This window comes from Alexandromys fortis, unplaced genomic scaffold (genome assembly GCF_014885135.2).
Source record: "Alexandromys fortis isolate MF-2015 unplaced genomic scaffold, M_Fortis_MF-2015_v1.1 scaffold_70, whole genome shotgun sequence".
Lineage (NCBI taxonomy): Eukaryota > Metazoa > Chordata > Mammalia > Rodentia > Cricetidae > Alexandromys > Alexandromys fortis.
The window spans coordinates 5,941,056-5,957,162 of NW_026067955.1; the positions used below are offsets into that span (position 1 = coordinate 5,941,056).

Consider the following 16,107-nt stretch of genomic DNA (forward strand, 5'->3'; position numbering starts at 1 on the left):
AGCCACCCCACTCTACAGAGTAAATTGTCCAATCTCTGGACATGAAATCCCACCAATTTCCATCCTGGAAAGCTTTTACACACACACACAAACACACACACACACACACACACACACACCAAGAAACTCTATAAGTTCTCCATCATGTACAGTTCTCCGCTGTTATCTCTGAGCAGAGGCAGTCACCCACCTTGGTTTTTTTTTCCCCTCCTAATAAATCTCTTGTGTGGGGTTTGTGGTGCAGCGTGACTTTGTGGTATTCCTTGGCTCCCAACTCCCAGGATACCTTTCCATCTGAGCTGTAATGCTTACAGATGTGCTATAAACATTTCTCCTATGGATGTCCAGGCACTTACTCCATACAATGAGGAAGGGAGTTTAGGAAGGATCAAGAGAAGAACATGAGAATACACCATGCTAACCCAACACCTACTGTGTGCCAGGATGGTAATACTATGTATAGGATTTGGATTTTGGGTCTGAACCCCAGGACTATAAAAGAGGACAAAGAAAAACCTACTAATTACAAATTAAATAGAAAATATTAAATTTTGTCTTAATTGGGGTTTCTATGGCTGTGATAAAACATCATGACCAAAAAAGTAACTCCAAAGAAAAGGTTTATTTCATCTTACACTTTGAGCTAACAGTCCACCATGGAGGGAAGTCAGCACGGAAACTCAAGCAAGGCAGGAACACAGAAGTAGGAACTGATGCAGCATGGAGGAGTGCTGCTTACTGTCTTGTTGCTCATTGTTTGCTCAGCTTGCTTTCCTATATTACTATAGTACCCAAGATCCAGGAGTGGCACCATCCATAGTGGACTAGGTCCTCTCACATCAATCAAGATAATACACTACAAGTTTACCCACAGGCCAATCTAGTGGTAGCATTTTCTTAGCTGAGGTTACCTCTTCCAAAACAACTCTAAGTTTATATCAAGCTGACACAGAACTAGGCACACTTGTACTCATTTGTGCATTTCTTCATTTGAAAGAGGGTCATACTATATAGCTCATGCTAGTCCTAAACTCAAAATTATCTAGATAAGACTGCTTAGTGCACAGATTAGAGGAATTTCACCAGGTCCAGTGAAATAGAAAAAAAAATGTCACTTAAAACTGGCTTAAGACAGGCAGTGGTGACGTACACCTTTAATCCCAGCACTTGGGAGGCAAGAGGCAGGCTGATCTCTTGTTCAAGGCCAGCCTGGTCTAAAAGAGCTAGTTCCAAGACAGTCTCCAAAGCTATAGAGAAACCCTGTCTCGAAAAACTAGCTAGCTAGGTAGCTATGTAGTTAGGTACATAGGCAGGCAGGCAGGCAGGCAGGCAGGCAGGCAGGCAGACAGACAGACAGACAGACAGACAGACAGATAATAAAACTGTGATAAGTTGAGTGTAGTGGGGCAAGTCTTTAATCCCAGCACTGGGCAGACAGAAGCAGGTATATCTCTGATTTCAAGGCCAGCCTGGACTACATAACAAGTTCCAGGATAGAACTACATAGTGAGACCCTGCCTCAAAATAAATAAGTAAAAAACGGTAATGAACGGTATTGAGAGATGGCTTAGCAGTTAAAAGAGAACTCAATATCTATCAGGTCCTAGCACCCATGTTGGGCAGCTCACAACTACCTCTAACTCCAGCTCAAGGGGATCTCATACCTCTGGCTTGCATGATCATCTGCACTGGCACACATACATACCTGTGTTCCTCGCCTTCTCTTACACACACACACTTACAAATAAAATAAATATTAAATGATAAGGGGACTGGTCAGACTGTTCAGCCAGTAAAGTGCTTGCTGCACAAATCTGGTGACCTGAGGTCAACTCTCAGAAACCATGTTAAGGTTTAAAGAGAGAACTTACTCCACAAAGAGATAACCAACTGCATACCCAGCTGGCAATTTCCTAAAGGCTGTTTCAATATAGAATCTGAAATCATAACAACGAACATTTTTAATCATTTATTTATTTACTTATTTATTTACTTACTTATTTATTTATTTATTTATTTATTTATTTATTTATTTATTTATTATGTATGCCGTGTTCTGTCTGTGTGTACGCCTGCAGGCCAGAAGAGGGCACCAGACCCCATTACGGATGGTTGTGAGCCACCATGTGGTTGCTGGGAATTGAACTCAGGACCTCTGAGCCATCTCTCCAGCCCCAACAATGAACATTTCTTATTTATTAAAAGTCATTTCAAAGGCCAGGTGTGGTGGTGCACTCTAATTCCAGCACTTGGAAGACAGAGGCAAGTGGATCTAAGTTTGAAGTAAGCCTACAGAGCAAGTTCTAGGACAGGGACAGTAAGGTCTACACAGAGAAACCCTGTCTCGAAAAACCAAGGTCATTTTGAAGCACAGTGGTACACATTTGTAATATCAGCACTTGGGAGGTACAAAACAGGAGAAACAAAAAGTCAAAGGTCAGTACTAGGAATCTAGCTTCATTGGTAGAGTGTTTGCCTAGCAGAAAACCCAAGGAAGTCCTGGGTTCGATTCACAGCACTATAAAAACCAAGCATTGTGGGAGATATCTATAATCCTGGCACTTTAAAAGTTTTATCAGAAAGATGTTTCGAGGTCATCTTCAGTACATAGAGAGCTTGAGAGCAGCCTGGGATTCCTGAGACCCTTTCTCAAAACAACAACAAAAGTAAGTTCAAGACCAGTTACAAAGTGAGTTTGAAGCAAGTTTGAGCTACATAAAATCCTCTTTCAAAAAAAGACAAAATTCATTGGTCTAACTTCAATTCCAATTGGTCTTTTTATTCATACACAATATTATAAAACCATGCATTTGTTATTTTAAAAATGTAGAGTTCAGTTGAGTAAGGTGGCAAACACCTGAAATCCTATAGCATTTGAGGCAGGAAGGTCAGGAGTTTGAGGTCACACTGAGCTACAAGACCAGCCTAGGCTACACGAAATCCTGTGTCAAGACAAATGAGAGTTCACCAAGTTCCACACTTCTTCAAACATTGATGCAACTCATGACTGTCATACAACATAATACACTTACTCATATCACACCAACCGCATCAAAGGAGTTGAGTACGGAATCTGTCAAACTCACAGTGGCAAATGCAGTAGTTTTCCAAAATTCAATTTCCCCTTGAGAGCTCAAATTTTATCATTAGCAATGAATACTGTCAGTTGTTTTCCTTGTAGTGACAGGCTCACTTTATTTTCAAGAAAATGTATGCCAAATATCCATTCTATATAACCATACTTTGCCAAGCAATTACTTCAAGTAAAAATAGCATTCCACTTAGAAAGGCAGCTAGTTTAATTTGTACTCAGTGACTGCACAGGTTCTTTTCTAAGCTAACTATCAGGCCTGCTATCAGTAAAGCACTTCCAACAGGAGGCTCTAGGAGTTAGATGACAAATCACTAAGTTTTATTGCTTCATCAAGGGCATTAAATGTAACCAGTCAGTCTTCCTGACATTCCCCACTCTGAGTTTGTGTGTGTGTGTTTGTAGAATCAAACTCAGGACCTCGAGAATAGTAGGCAAGCACTCTACTACCAAACCACATAACCTACCCAGTTTGTTTGATTTTTTAAAAGCATTTATTTTTTTTTTCAATTCTAAGAGTCTGGTGATGGGGCATACACTACTAGTATAACTCAGTAACACCACAGTATTGATCACACTAAGTCACAATAGCTTTACTCACCATTGATGCTATAATTGTCAGCATGCCAAACAATGCCAACTAGTACTGGGAAAATGGTTTTGACAGGGAGATACCCAGAGAAACACCAGGACACCGAGAAACAAACTCTAAGATGGTAATGGTTGATGCATTTATGCATAATCATAAAACAGTTTTTGCTTAAATAATCATACAGATACTCAAGCTTATAGTCTAGTGCCTCACACATTCAAACATATAGATGAATGGAAGAATGTGAGCTACTTCATGTACTAGCTATCTCACTACAAGCCAAGTTCTAAGCCAGAAACATGTTATGTTTGATATCATGTGTCCCCCATGGACTCTTATTGTTTGGAGGCAGTACTATTTTGGTGGGACTCTTAAGGGTAGGGCCTGACAGAGGAAGTCAGTTATGGGAGCTTCTTTGAAGGGTGCCTTGTCCCTGGTCCCCTCCTCTCTCTGTTTCCTGGTGACCAGAAAGCAAACAATGCTGCTCTCCCACCAGCTCCTGCCATCACGATGCTCTCTGCTCCACTACAGACCTACAGCAGTGGAGTAAACGTGGGCTGAAATCTCTGAAACTGTGAGCCAAAGTAAACCTCCCCTCAGACTGCTCATACCATGTCCTTTGTTAAGTGTCAAGAAGCCTGACAATTCTTCCTCATTCCCTTCCTCAGGTAACTTGCAGGAACCTAGGATCCACATCAATGACTTTGTTTTATTTAAACAGGTGTATTCCTGGCTGGCCTGGATGGAAATCATTACATATGTAGACTACACTGACCCCGAATCCAGTTGCCTTGGCCATCTGAGTGTTGGTGATCAAAGCACGCCACCACCCAGTCACAAGGATTTTAAAATACTGCAAAAGCATTCACCTCATACATCTGTGTAATTACATGTCAAATAAAAAAACCACTACAATACAAATAAAACACCTTAAAAACAGGAAAAATAAATAATCTTTAGAAAGATATTTTGAAATTTAAAAAAGAGCCAAGCAGTGGTGGTGCATGACTTTAATCCCAGCACTTGGGAGGCAGGTAGATCTCTGAGTTCAAAGCTAGCCTGGTCTACAGAGTAAGTTCCTAGACAGCTAGAGCTACTCACAGAAATCCTATCTTGGGCCGGGCGATGGTGGCACATGTCTTTAATCCCAGCACTCGGGAGGCAGAGGCAGGCGGATCTCTGTGAGTTCGAGACCAGCCTGGTCTACAGAGGTAGTTCCAGGACAGGCTCCAAAGCCACAGAGAAACCCTGTCTCAAAAAAACCAAAAAAAAAAAAAAAAAACCAAAAAAACAAAAAAAAAACCCTCTCTTGGAAGGGAGGGAGGGAGGGGGGAGGGGCTAGAGAGCTGGCTCAGTGGTTAAGAGCACTGATTGCTCTTCCAGAAAACACGAGTTTCAATCCCAGCACCCACATGGGAGCTAACAACTGTTTGTAACTCCAAGATCTGACACCCTCACACAGACATACATGTAGGCAAATCACCAATGCACATAAAGTAAAAACAGATAATTATAAAAAAGAAAGTAAATTATGTTACTATATATAGTACAGATCAATTTATGTACTTATACATAAAAACATGAGGCCCTTCTACAAGCTGAGTTTTGTTCTAATATACATAAATACACATATAATAAATTACAAATTTACAGATACTGCCAGGCAGTGGTGGCACACACCTTTCATCCCAGCATTTGGGAGGCAGAGGCAGGTGGATCTCTATGAGTTTGAGGCTAGCCTGGTTTACAAAGTGAATTCCAGGACACCCAGGGCTGTTTCACAGAAACCCTGTCTCGGGGGAAAAAAAAATACAGATACACACTTAAAGCAAGTAGAAAAAAATTAATAGAAGCCAGGTATAAGTAGCCACAAATCATACATATGTGTGTATGAAATACCAAAATAGGCAAATCTACAGACAAAGTATAGATGAGCAGTTGCCTGTAACTGAGGCCAAAGTAATGTGGAGAGATGACTGTGACAACTAAAGATGCAATTTCTTAGGGTGAGAGAAATCCTACAATTGACTGCAGTACTAACTGTACAACTTGGAGAATACACACGAAAAGCAATTAATTTAACTCTTTAAATGTGTGACCTATACAGCAGTAAATTGCATATGATTCTATTAACACTTTCCCCACTCACCTAAAAATGAATAAGCACAAATAAACCCAGAATGTTACACTAATAATTCCAGTATTCAAGTTGGCTAAGGCAGTAGATTCCAGGTCAGCCTGGGCTACATAGTATAAACTCAACTCAGAAAGTGTACTTCATAAATTATCCTGGGGACTGGAGAGGATGATTCATAATAAGAGCTCTTGCTCTTGTTGCTCTTGCAGAGGATCTGCGCTCAATTCTCAACACACACACAGCACCTCACAATCACACGCAGCCCCAGTTCCAAAGTATCCAATAGGTATACATACATGTAAATAAATAAATCTCAAAAAAATACCCCACACTTAACATTATTCTGGTTAATCTAAGAAATAGCATGGGAAAAATAAAGATATGACACTCTAGAAACACTTCCAATTTAGACTGCCATAGCAGAAATGAGCATCAGCCTGGTTCCTGACAAGAACAAACAGTAACATAATTTGTTAAGCTGGAAGATAGTAAGCATCTACTGGATAGTGACAGAACACTAGCCAACAATAGAGCAAATGAACAGTTCCGTATCCAGTTACGAGCTTCTGCCGTAGCTGAGAAAGTACAACACACATAAAGCAGACTAAAGTCAAACTGGACAGAGTCCTGAGAGTATCAGACCCCAGAGCTGAGAATAATCATCCTATGGGAAGCCACTGAAGGTTTTTTCTTTCATTTTGTTCTGTTCATTGCTTTGGGGATTTTTTTTGGGGGGGTGGGGAGGAATAGGGGTAAGAATAATCAGGGTCTCTCTACATAGCCCTGACTGTTCCAGAACTTATATATATATATATATACTATATAGACCAGGCTAGTTTAGAACTCAGAGACTTGCCTCTGTCTCCAAAATGCAGGGATTAAGACCATGTGCCACCACACCCAACTCCACTGTAAATTTTTATAGATAGGAGTCACTGTGAAAAAACTATTTGTGTGAAATTAACTTGGCAACGAGAAAGAGAAACTGAAAGCAAGAATAGCAGGAAAGGTAAGGAAGTTCTCAAATATAGGCGCATCTGCACCAGCACTGTATCTGGAACTGGCTCCCATTCAAAAGGTTTACACTTCTTTTATTTACTTGATCTAAGAAAAAAACAGGAAAAAATGATGGTTTCTTCAAAAAAGTCTCAGGGAAAGGTTCTGAGTGATTGCCTTTTCATATGAGACACTGAAACCACAAGTGGAGGGCTCAGAAACACCTGATGCAGAAGGGGAGGCAGAGGAAAGATTAGCAAAGCACAGGGCAGCTACACTAGTGCGCTATGCACCCTATGCAAGGGAAGGAGCTGTATCCTGATAAAGCCTCAAGCCAACCCCACCAAGCACTGGAGTGGCTGCTCTTACAGTTGGCTGTGCACTACGTGGGAGCTAGGCTCTGTAAACCCCAGGGGTCTTCTGTGAATCACTACCTAATCATCTAAAGTCAAAGCACAAATCCCAGATCACTCACACTTATAGAACAAAACTAAGTACTTCAAAACTTCTGCCGCCTACTCAGAAAAAAACGCTAATAAAGAGCAAATTCCAACTAATTTATAACACAATCCAGTCCACAGATTAGCTTCATCACACGTTCCTTCCCGGTTTTGCAGGCTTTTCAGACACTGCAACGTTCTGCCAGGGGTGGTAGCGCACACCTGTAGTCTTAGCATTCGAGAAGCTGAGGAAAGAGAATCCTGAGTTTGAGACTACTAGCCTGGACTACATGGTGACACAGTCTCAAAAAAGAAAAAGCATTCATAACTTACATGTGCACTTATTAATTACACTAACCCAAGAAGGTTTCTTCTTAAAATAGAAAAATATTTCCACAGCCTATGTAACCTTTCCATAACCAGCTCCTCCAAACAGCATTACCTACCAATTTAAAACCATGGCAACCCTGATTTCACATTAAAAATGGTTAGTTGTTCTCATATCCACTTGCTCTATATTAATGTTCAATAGAGTTTCAACATGCCATTTAAAACTGACATGCACCCAATACACAAGACTCACAATATTTGATTACTTTAATATAATTTCCAAAATCAAACATACTTGAAATCAATTAGATATGCCACATCATCAAGTACATTCTTTATCAAATGTTCTGATTCCAATGCACTGTTTGCTGACAATTTGTAAAATCTCTCTCTGCTATCACTTAGTAATCTTACCTGACACATAAAAGACATTAAGAACAATGAAGGTAAAACAAAAAATAAGCTAAGAGTTACTAATTCTCTTCACTTGAGACACCTGCATCAGAAAAGCTTCTAGGCTGCTCTCTACAGCTTGAAAGTCTGTGCTGTTAACATTAATCACATTTGCAAAGTTTTATACAAGGCTGTCAAGACACGAAAATAACAAGGGTTCAATCCCAGCCCCTCCCCAACCAAAAAACCAATGTTGAGTTACTACAGGAATAAAATACAAAGTGACCTGGATCCATATCTACAAACTTAAAAGGCTTGTCACAAAAATAAAAGATTACAAATAAAAAATATAAACTGTGGATGTAGTTGCCTAACATTCAAGATGCTTGATTTCAATTCCCAGCACAGCATACCAGTTCTAGGTGTGCCTAGAACACTGAGATGGAGAGAAGAATGAGGTGTTCAAGGTCATCCTACACTGCTAGGGAATCTAAAGCCAACCTGGGCCACGTGTGTGTGTGTGTGCGTGTGTGTGTGTTTAGTATGTATGCCAGGCATGGTGGTCTACAATTTTAATCCCATCGATGGGAAGGCAAATGCGGGTGGATCTCTGGGAGTTCAAGACTAGCCTATTCTACACAGCAAGTTCCAGGACAGCCAAACCTACATAATAGAGAGACCTGTCTCAAAATAAATAAATAGATAATAACAATGTTTTACTATTGTGATCCCTCTTTTGTGAGATAGTAATACACCTACAGTCACAGAAGGTCTAAATGGATAGATGTCCAGATATTAAACCACAGTGTTCTTGAGAAATGAAATTAATTATAAGTGCCATTTTTTCTGTCTTCTTTTTAGCATTTTATTAAAGTTTCCTCAGCAAAATATTAATTGTAAAAATTGGCAAGCTTTTAGTTGGAGGTTAGTCTTAGGTACATAGTGAGACTCTTAGTCTCAAAAAAAAAAAAAAAAGGAAGGGGGGCTTGGAGATATGGCTCAGTGGTTAAGAACTAGTTGTTCTTCCAGAAGTCAGAATTCTATTCTAGGCACCCACAAGGCAGTGGTTCATAACCATCTGTTAACTCCAATTCTAGGGGATTCAACACCCTCTTCTGGCCTCTGTGGATACTGCATGAACGCTGTGCATAGACATACATTTAGGCAAACAATCAAAGGTATAAAATAAAAATAAAACCTCAAAATTAAAAAAGAAATAATGAATTTGTATGACTCCAACTAACATACTCCAAATATTTTGTAAGAGAGATCTGCAAAACCAGGCATATTGGTACTCACCTTTAATCCCAGCACTCTGGTGGCAAAGGCAAGCAGCTCTTCATGAGCTTAAGGACAGTTTGGTCTACATAGTGGCTTACAGACCAGCTAGGGCTATATAGTGAAACTTTGTCTTTAAAAAATGGCAACTTAAAAAAGCATAGAGAGTATCCCCCCCAAAATACCCTTGAATATAGCAAACAGAAACACTCTACAACATTACAATTCTTAGTGAGCTAGGTACCTAAATACCTCCAGGACTGCCCTGGCATCTTTGAGGAGGCCTACAGAGGTGAGCTTTGAAACCAAAGACTCAGATGCAAGTTCTTGCCACTGATGTTGGCAAAATTTGCCTTTTTCTAGGCTTCCTTACCTCATACATCACTCTCCTATTTCAAAGAACTATTGTAAAAAGAAAATGATATAACATGAGGCAGTATAATCTGAGCAAAACTACACAACTAAGATACCAGTATTCTTCAAACAGTAGGAGATAGTAGAGCATAGATAGTGGCTTATGCCTATCATCCAAACACTTGGGATAGAAGCAACATCAGGAGTTCAAAGTCATCTTCAGCTACACAGTTTAAGGACAGGTGAGGCTACATGAAACTACTATCTCAAAAAATAAATGCTTAACAGAGCTGAACACTTAAAGCAGTACCATCAATTCTGTGATGAAATAAAGCAAGTTCTTGTTTTAATAGGCTACATCCTATAAAATCCTACTTTCTGAAAGAGATACGTATTCCTTGATCCCACTACAACTACAAACCACTTTATTTTTTTATCCCTAGTTACCAGCATGAAAGGGTACAAATTATATTGAAATCAAAAGCCTCAGCATGAACCCTGGAGCAGCATGCTGATGGAGTTCACCAGGAGAGAGCCAAGGTTAATCAGCTATGGACTCACTACTAAGGACTACTGCAATCAAAAGGGATTACAAGACACTCATTTAAGAGAAAGACAATGCAGTCACCCGGAGAAAACCACCAAGGAAAAGGCGGCAATATTTCAAAACAATTACATGAAACACTTAAAAACGAAAGTGTTTTTCAAATTGTTTTAAAATACTGTTCCCAAGAAGTGACGTAAAACAAAAGCCATCTAAATGCAACCCTTCACAAAAGCAAGTCAGAGAGATTAAAATCAAATCCATGAATAAAATGTCAGATTTACTTGCCTCTATGAGAAATAAAAGCAGACAAATTACACCACAGAGATCAAAACGAAGTGGTTATTTGTTGAAAATAAAGAGACAGATAAGACAACAAAATTTACTGATATGCTTACACAGCAGATACTTATAAAAGTATGGCTTTCCTTCTCATTGGATTCCATTATTTACTCCTTGAAAGCAATGAGTCCTCCCCTCCTACTGTTCTCCTGTGAGTTAAAATACCAATATAACTTATGTTGAGTTTTAATGCAAAAAACATTTAAGAAAAACTAATAGCTTTGGAAGGTGAGTGTGGTGGCTCATGCTGAGATCCAGCACTCTGGAAACTGAGGAAAGGTTGTCAATTACAGGCTTCAGAATTACAAGGTGAATTCTTGTCAGCAAATGAAAAACGTTTATTTTTGTTTTTTCTTGGTTTAGGGCAGCAGTTCTTAAACTATGAGTTGAGATGCCTTTGGGGGTCAAAATGACCTTGTCACAGGGGCCGAATATCAGATATCCTGCATATCAGATATTTATATTACAATGCATAACAGTAGCAAAATTATATTTATGAAGTAGCAAAGAAATAATGTTATGGTTGGGGGGTCACCACAACATGAGATACTGTTATTAAAGCATTAAGAAAGTTGAGAACCACTTGCTTAGAATGTTTTGATATCTGAGGTCTTGTTTCCTTTTGTTATAACCTGATTTATTTTCTAGATAATCTTATTATATAATCCAGGCTGGCCTAGAACTCACATTCCTCCTATATCTCAACCTTCTAAGTACTAAGATTAAAGGCATGGGAGCCTTCTAAAAGAAATTACTTTTATTTTTATCTTTATTATTACTATTTTTTTTTTGAGACAGGGTTTCTCCGTATATAGCCCTGGCTTTCCTGGAACTTGCTTTGTAGACCAGGCTGGCCTTGAACTCAGAGATCTGCCTGCCTCTGTCTCCCAAGCGCTGGGACTAAAGGAATGTGCCACCACTACCCCGAATATTTAAACTATTTTAGAAAAAGGCTCTACAGCCAGGCACGGTGACACACCTTTAATCTCAGCAGTCCAAAGGCAAAGGCAGTAGGATCTCTGTGAGTTAGAGGTCAGCCTGGTCTACAAAGCAAGTTCCATGCCAGCCAGAGCTACAGAGAGAAGATCTGTCTAAAAAACAAATCAGAGTAGCTACAATGAAACTATCAAGTTATCACTCCCAAGATCTCCTGGTCTACAAACTTGAAGGGCCTTCACCTTCACAGTCTCAAAAGAAGTCACTTGTGGGTATTCCCCTAACGAAAATTTAAGCTTTTCATAAATAAAAGTGCACAGAGATTTTGATACGTATGACTCACAATCTCATTTATACTGGCAATATCTTCAAGCTTGCACTATTCCTACAGGGACTACAGATCTGTTTTTCCCATCTGATCTTTGCAGAATCACTATAGATTTAAATGGATTCACTAAAAGGGCCATTAGGAAAAGAGTTATGAATACAATCCACAGCATAGTCAAATGTGAGATGTGAAATGGGGTAAGGAAAAGTTAGGTACTTCCATTTAAAAATAAAAATGTAGGCTTTTTCTCCGTCTAATTATTGTTTGGATTTTCCTCTATTCTGTTAGATATATATGATATTTACCTCCCAAAATATCTCTCTTTCACACACACACACAAACACACGAGCACCTGTGTGCACGCACAACCTGAAAAATATTTCTGGGGCTGGAGAGATGGCTCAGAAGTTAAGAGCATTGCCTGCTCTTCCAAAGGTCCTGAGTTCAATTCCCAGCAACCCCATGGTGGCTCACAACCATCTGTACTAGGGTCTGGTGCCCTCTTCTGGCCTGCAGGCATACACACAGACAGAATATTGTATACAAAATGAACAAATAAATATTAAAAAATATTTCTGAAAGGAGTATCTTCCAAACTTCACTGCACAAAAAAATTGTATGCATTCTTAAGTAACTATGGCAGGCATTCTTGTTAGCACTTCTACTCTCCAAAAAGAACAGTAAACCTAACCACAATGAAGTGTTAACAAAACTTTTAACAGAGCTATTACCAACCAAGTAATCTATCACAGCTCCTCAAGTCTCAGGCACATACAATGGCACACCAACAGAAACATAAAAACGGAAAACAAGTCCTCTGGAAACCTCTCGAGTAGATTTTAGAGACAGTGAAAAAATGGAAACCAGTTTTAGAGAAATACCATTTCCTATAAACGTTCAGTGTCTTTATGATACTGGCTCATTTTTGTAAAGAGAAACTTTACCTAGCAAAATTCACTCCAGGGATCTCATCTATCCCAAAAAGGCACTTTTCTTTCCTTTCTTTTCTTTTTTCTTTTCTTTCTGTCTCTATTTTTTTCCAAGACAGGGTCTTAACTATGTAGCCCTGCCTATCCTGGAACTTACTCTGTAGACCAGGTGGCCTCAAACTCAGAGACCTTCCTGCCTCTGCCTGGCAAGTGCTGAAAACTGAAAGAACAAAGAAAGCCATCTCTCAGCGTGCATGTGCTTTTCTCACAAGCTTTTCAGTCTTACTGCATGGCCCACAAATAAAAGACCTGGCTAGCTAATTTTCAAACAGATTCCTAACAAAATTAGTATTAAGAGACAAAGACAGTAAGATCCTGGCAGTGATGGTGCACTCCTTTAATCCCAGCACTAGAGAGTACAGAGAGAGGTGGATCTCTGAGTTCAAGACTGGCCTGGTCTACAGAGCAAGTTCCATGACAGCCAAGTCTATACAGAGAAACCTTGTCTCCAAAAAACAAAACATAATAAAACAACAAAAAATATGACAGTATCACTGTGACTGTTAAAAGAATATAAAACACACATACTTGAGCTCCAGCTTTTTGTTTGTTTGGGTCTTTTGAGTTTGTGGGTTATTTTCAGGAAGGGGGATAAGAACAGGGTTCCTCTGTGTAGTCCAGGCTGTCCTGGAACCCACTATGTAGATCTGGCTGGCCTTGAACTCAGAGATCCTTCAGTCTCTGCCTTCCCAGTGCTGGGATTAAAAGCATGTGCCATCATCAGTAAACTTGTTTTTTTTTTTTTTTTAACTGTAAGTTGATTATCTCCAAAATTTCAAATTTCTGAGGCTTCCTTGGTGAAGTCAATAGTCTGTAATTGGGATAAACGAAACTAAGCAGGGCATGGTGGTGGATGCCTTTAGTTTCAGCACTGGAGAGGTAGAGGCCAGAGGATCTCTGCAAGTTCAAAGCCAGCATGATCTACATAGTGAGTTCCAGGATAACCTGTGCTACACAGTACACCTGTCTTTTAAAAACAAACGAAAGGAATTCTGAATTCAACATATTCTGTTTCAAACAAGTTAGTAATTAGAAGTAAACTTAAAAGAATACCCAAATCTTGTACAAAGATCTTATTTGTTTGTTTGTTTGTTTGGTTGGTTTGTCGAGACAGGGTTTCTCTGTGTGGCCCTCCCTGGCTGTCCTCAAACTCACAGAGATCCGCCTGCCTCTGCCTCCCCAGTGCTGGGATTAAAACTGTGTACCACCACGGACCGTAATTAAGCAGGTTTTGTTTGCTTGTTTACTTGATTTTTGTACAAAGATCTTAATACAAAAATCTTGGAATGTTTAACACTGCAAAGTTACTAGGGAAAAAGGATATTCTAGTTAGGCTTTTCCACACACAAAAGTGCCCAGAAACAAATGTAGTGGTCTGCTTATTATATAAGTTATTTCATCATAATGAAGAAATAATAATTTTTATTGATTATAAAAAGAATTTCTAAATCCCTCTGAAGATTTACAATTGCATAGCCCAATCTCCACTCTGACAGAGATGTTAGTTCTCTGCTGGGCTATAACCAGCTGTTTGGTTCGCACACAGGAAGCCAGAAAAGGGAATACCGTGTTCAGAGCCTCTAAATAATATGCGTTAGTTAAGAACTGCCTGCTACTAAACCAAAATTATTCAAGCGGAGCCCCATTTGTCACAATCCAATCATAAGGGTTCCAGCAGCCCTCCCCCAACTGCTTGTGTAGTGCTATATCTGCTTCGGTAAAGAAGCCATCATCAGGTAAAGATTGGGGTGGGAGAAAAACCGGGGGAAAGGGGGCACCCTTTCATCTAATTTCGCGAGGCGTGAGTAATTGGTACAGTTGAGAGGAACGATGGAACATTCTATTTATTGGAGGTTGGAGTAGGATGGAGGGGGGGAGGACAATTTCGTTTAAATCAACATGGCCAGCAAGATGTCCCTAACAAACAAAAGGCAACGGGGGGATATAAACACAAACCATTCACCTCCATCAGCTATAGCATCGCCATCATGGTGTGTGCAGATACCCCCAAGACTGCTCTCACCGGCCACACCAGCGACAGCAAGAGTAGAGAGGTGGCTGCATTCCCTCCACCGCTCCCAAATGCACACTTTTCCAGGGGGTTATTCCCCCACACACCCCGGTGGCCCGAAACCAAGAGAAAAACAGTAACGTCCCGCCCAGGCAGACCCAGGTTGTCTCCCTGCAATCTCTTAACCGAACCCCCAACGTCGGCTCCGAGCTCGCTAAACTTTCCAAGAGCTTCTCCCCGGTGTCCCCAGTCGATCGCCCCAAGATCGCGCTTTCCCACTGGCCCGGCACCCACTGACAGGCGGGCAGCGGCGGCGAGCGGGGCGGGGGCGCCTGGGCGCCACGGAGGGGCGGGGCGGCCGGAGCCAAGTTCCCGGGGGTCCGAGCGCAGCGCCTGACAGGAGCCCGGGACCGCGAAAGAGGAAGAGGAAGCGGCGGCGGGGCAGTTTTCCCAATCCCCCCCTTCCAAGCGCACCCTACCCCCCCAGCCCCTGGCTGCCCGTGGGGGGGGCGGGGAGGCGGGCTGCAAGGTGAGGCACCAGGGCCCCGGGGACCGCCGCTGCCGCCACGTCCCGACTCACTCTCTCTTCGCCCCGCCACCCCCGCCAGAGGCGCCCACAACAATAACACGCCGGGGACGACCCGTCAGCGCCCCCGAGGCACCGGGGCCCACGGCCCGCCGCAGCCAGGCCCCCTCCACTGAGGCCCGGAGCTCCTCTCCCGCCTGCAACTCCAGGCCCGGGTGGAGCCCGGCCCGGGCGGCCCCCCCAGGGTCCGACCCATCCCCCCCGGCACCAGCGGCGCCGTCTCCGCGGCCGAATATTAGAAGTGAATTCGAGCTGCGCTTTACCTTTAGTTCCGCACTGTCCGCCATCTTGCGTCTGTCAGCGCAAGCGCAGTGAAGCTCGCCGGGGGCCGCGCTGGACCCTCCCCTATAGCTGGTTTGGCTCCGCCCCCGCCCCGCCCCTCAGCCTTCCCGACCCGCCCCTAGCCTCCGCCCCGCTCCCGGAGCTCGCCGCCCCGCCCGGAGCACGCACAGCTGCTAGACCGGCACGTACTATTTAAATAATGGCGCCAAGCGGGAGGTTTGACAGTTACTACCGCCTCGGTCTCCCCCACCCCCACACTGGTCGGGCCGGGAGCGTCCTGGAGAGAGGCCGCAGCTGAGCTTCACTCTTAGGCTGTCCGCTTGAGCCCCAGTTGACAGAAGCAACGAAGCCCCGCATCCGCTAGACGTTCGACACCTGCACCGTATGTGGGCCACAACTAGCCAGTTTCGTTGTTTCTGGGTTTATTGACGCAGTCTTTATGATGAAGCAGTGAGGTCATCAAAGGAAACATTCCCAC

The 16,107-nt window shown here is 42.0% G+C and overlaps 1 protein-coding gene across 1 annotated transcript in view; it reads right to left on the bottom strand.

Moving 5' to 3' along the window:
* Pias1 (protein inhibitor of activated STAT 1) overlaps positions 1-15,680 on the bottom strand; it is a 110,342-nt gene extending 94,662 nt beyond the window's left edge. The window contains exon 1 of the mRNA XM_050151748.1: positions 15,611-15,680. Coding sequence (XP_050007705.1) covers positions 15,611-15,634 — 24 coding nt within the window. The 5' untranslated portion in view covers positions 15,635-15,680. The remainder of the gene's footprint in view (positions 1-15,610) is intronic.
* Between the last annotated feature and the right edge of the window lie 427 nt (positions 15,681-16,107).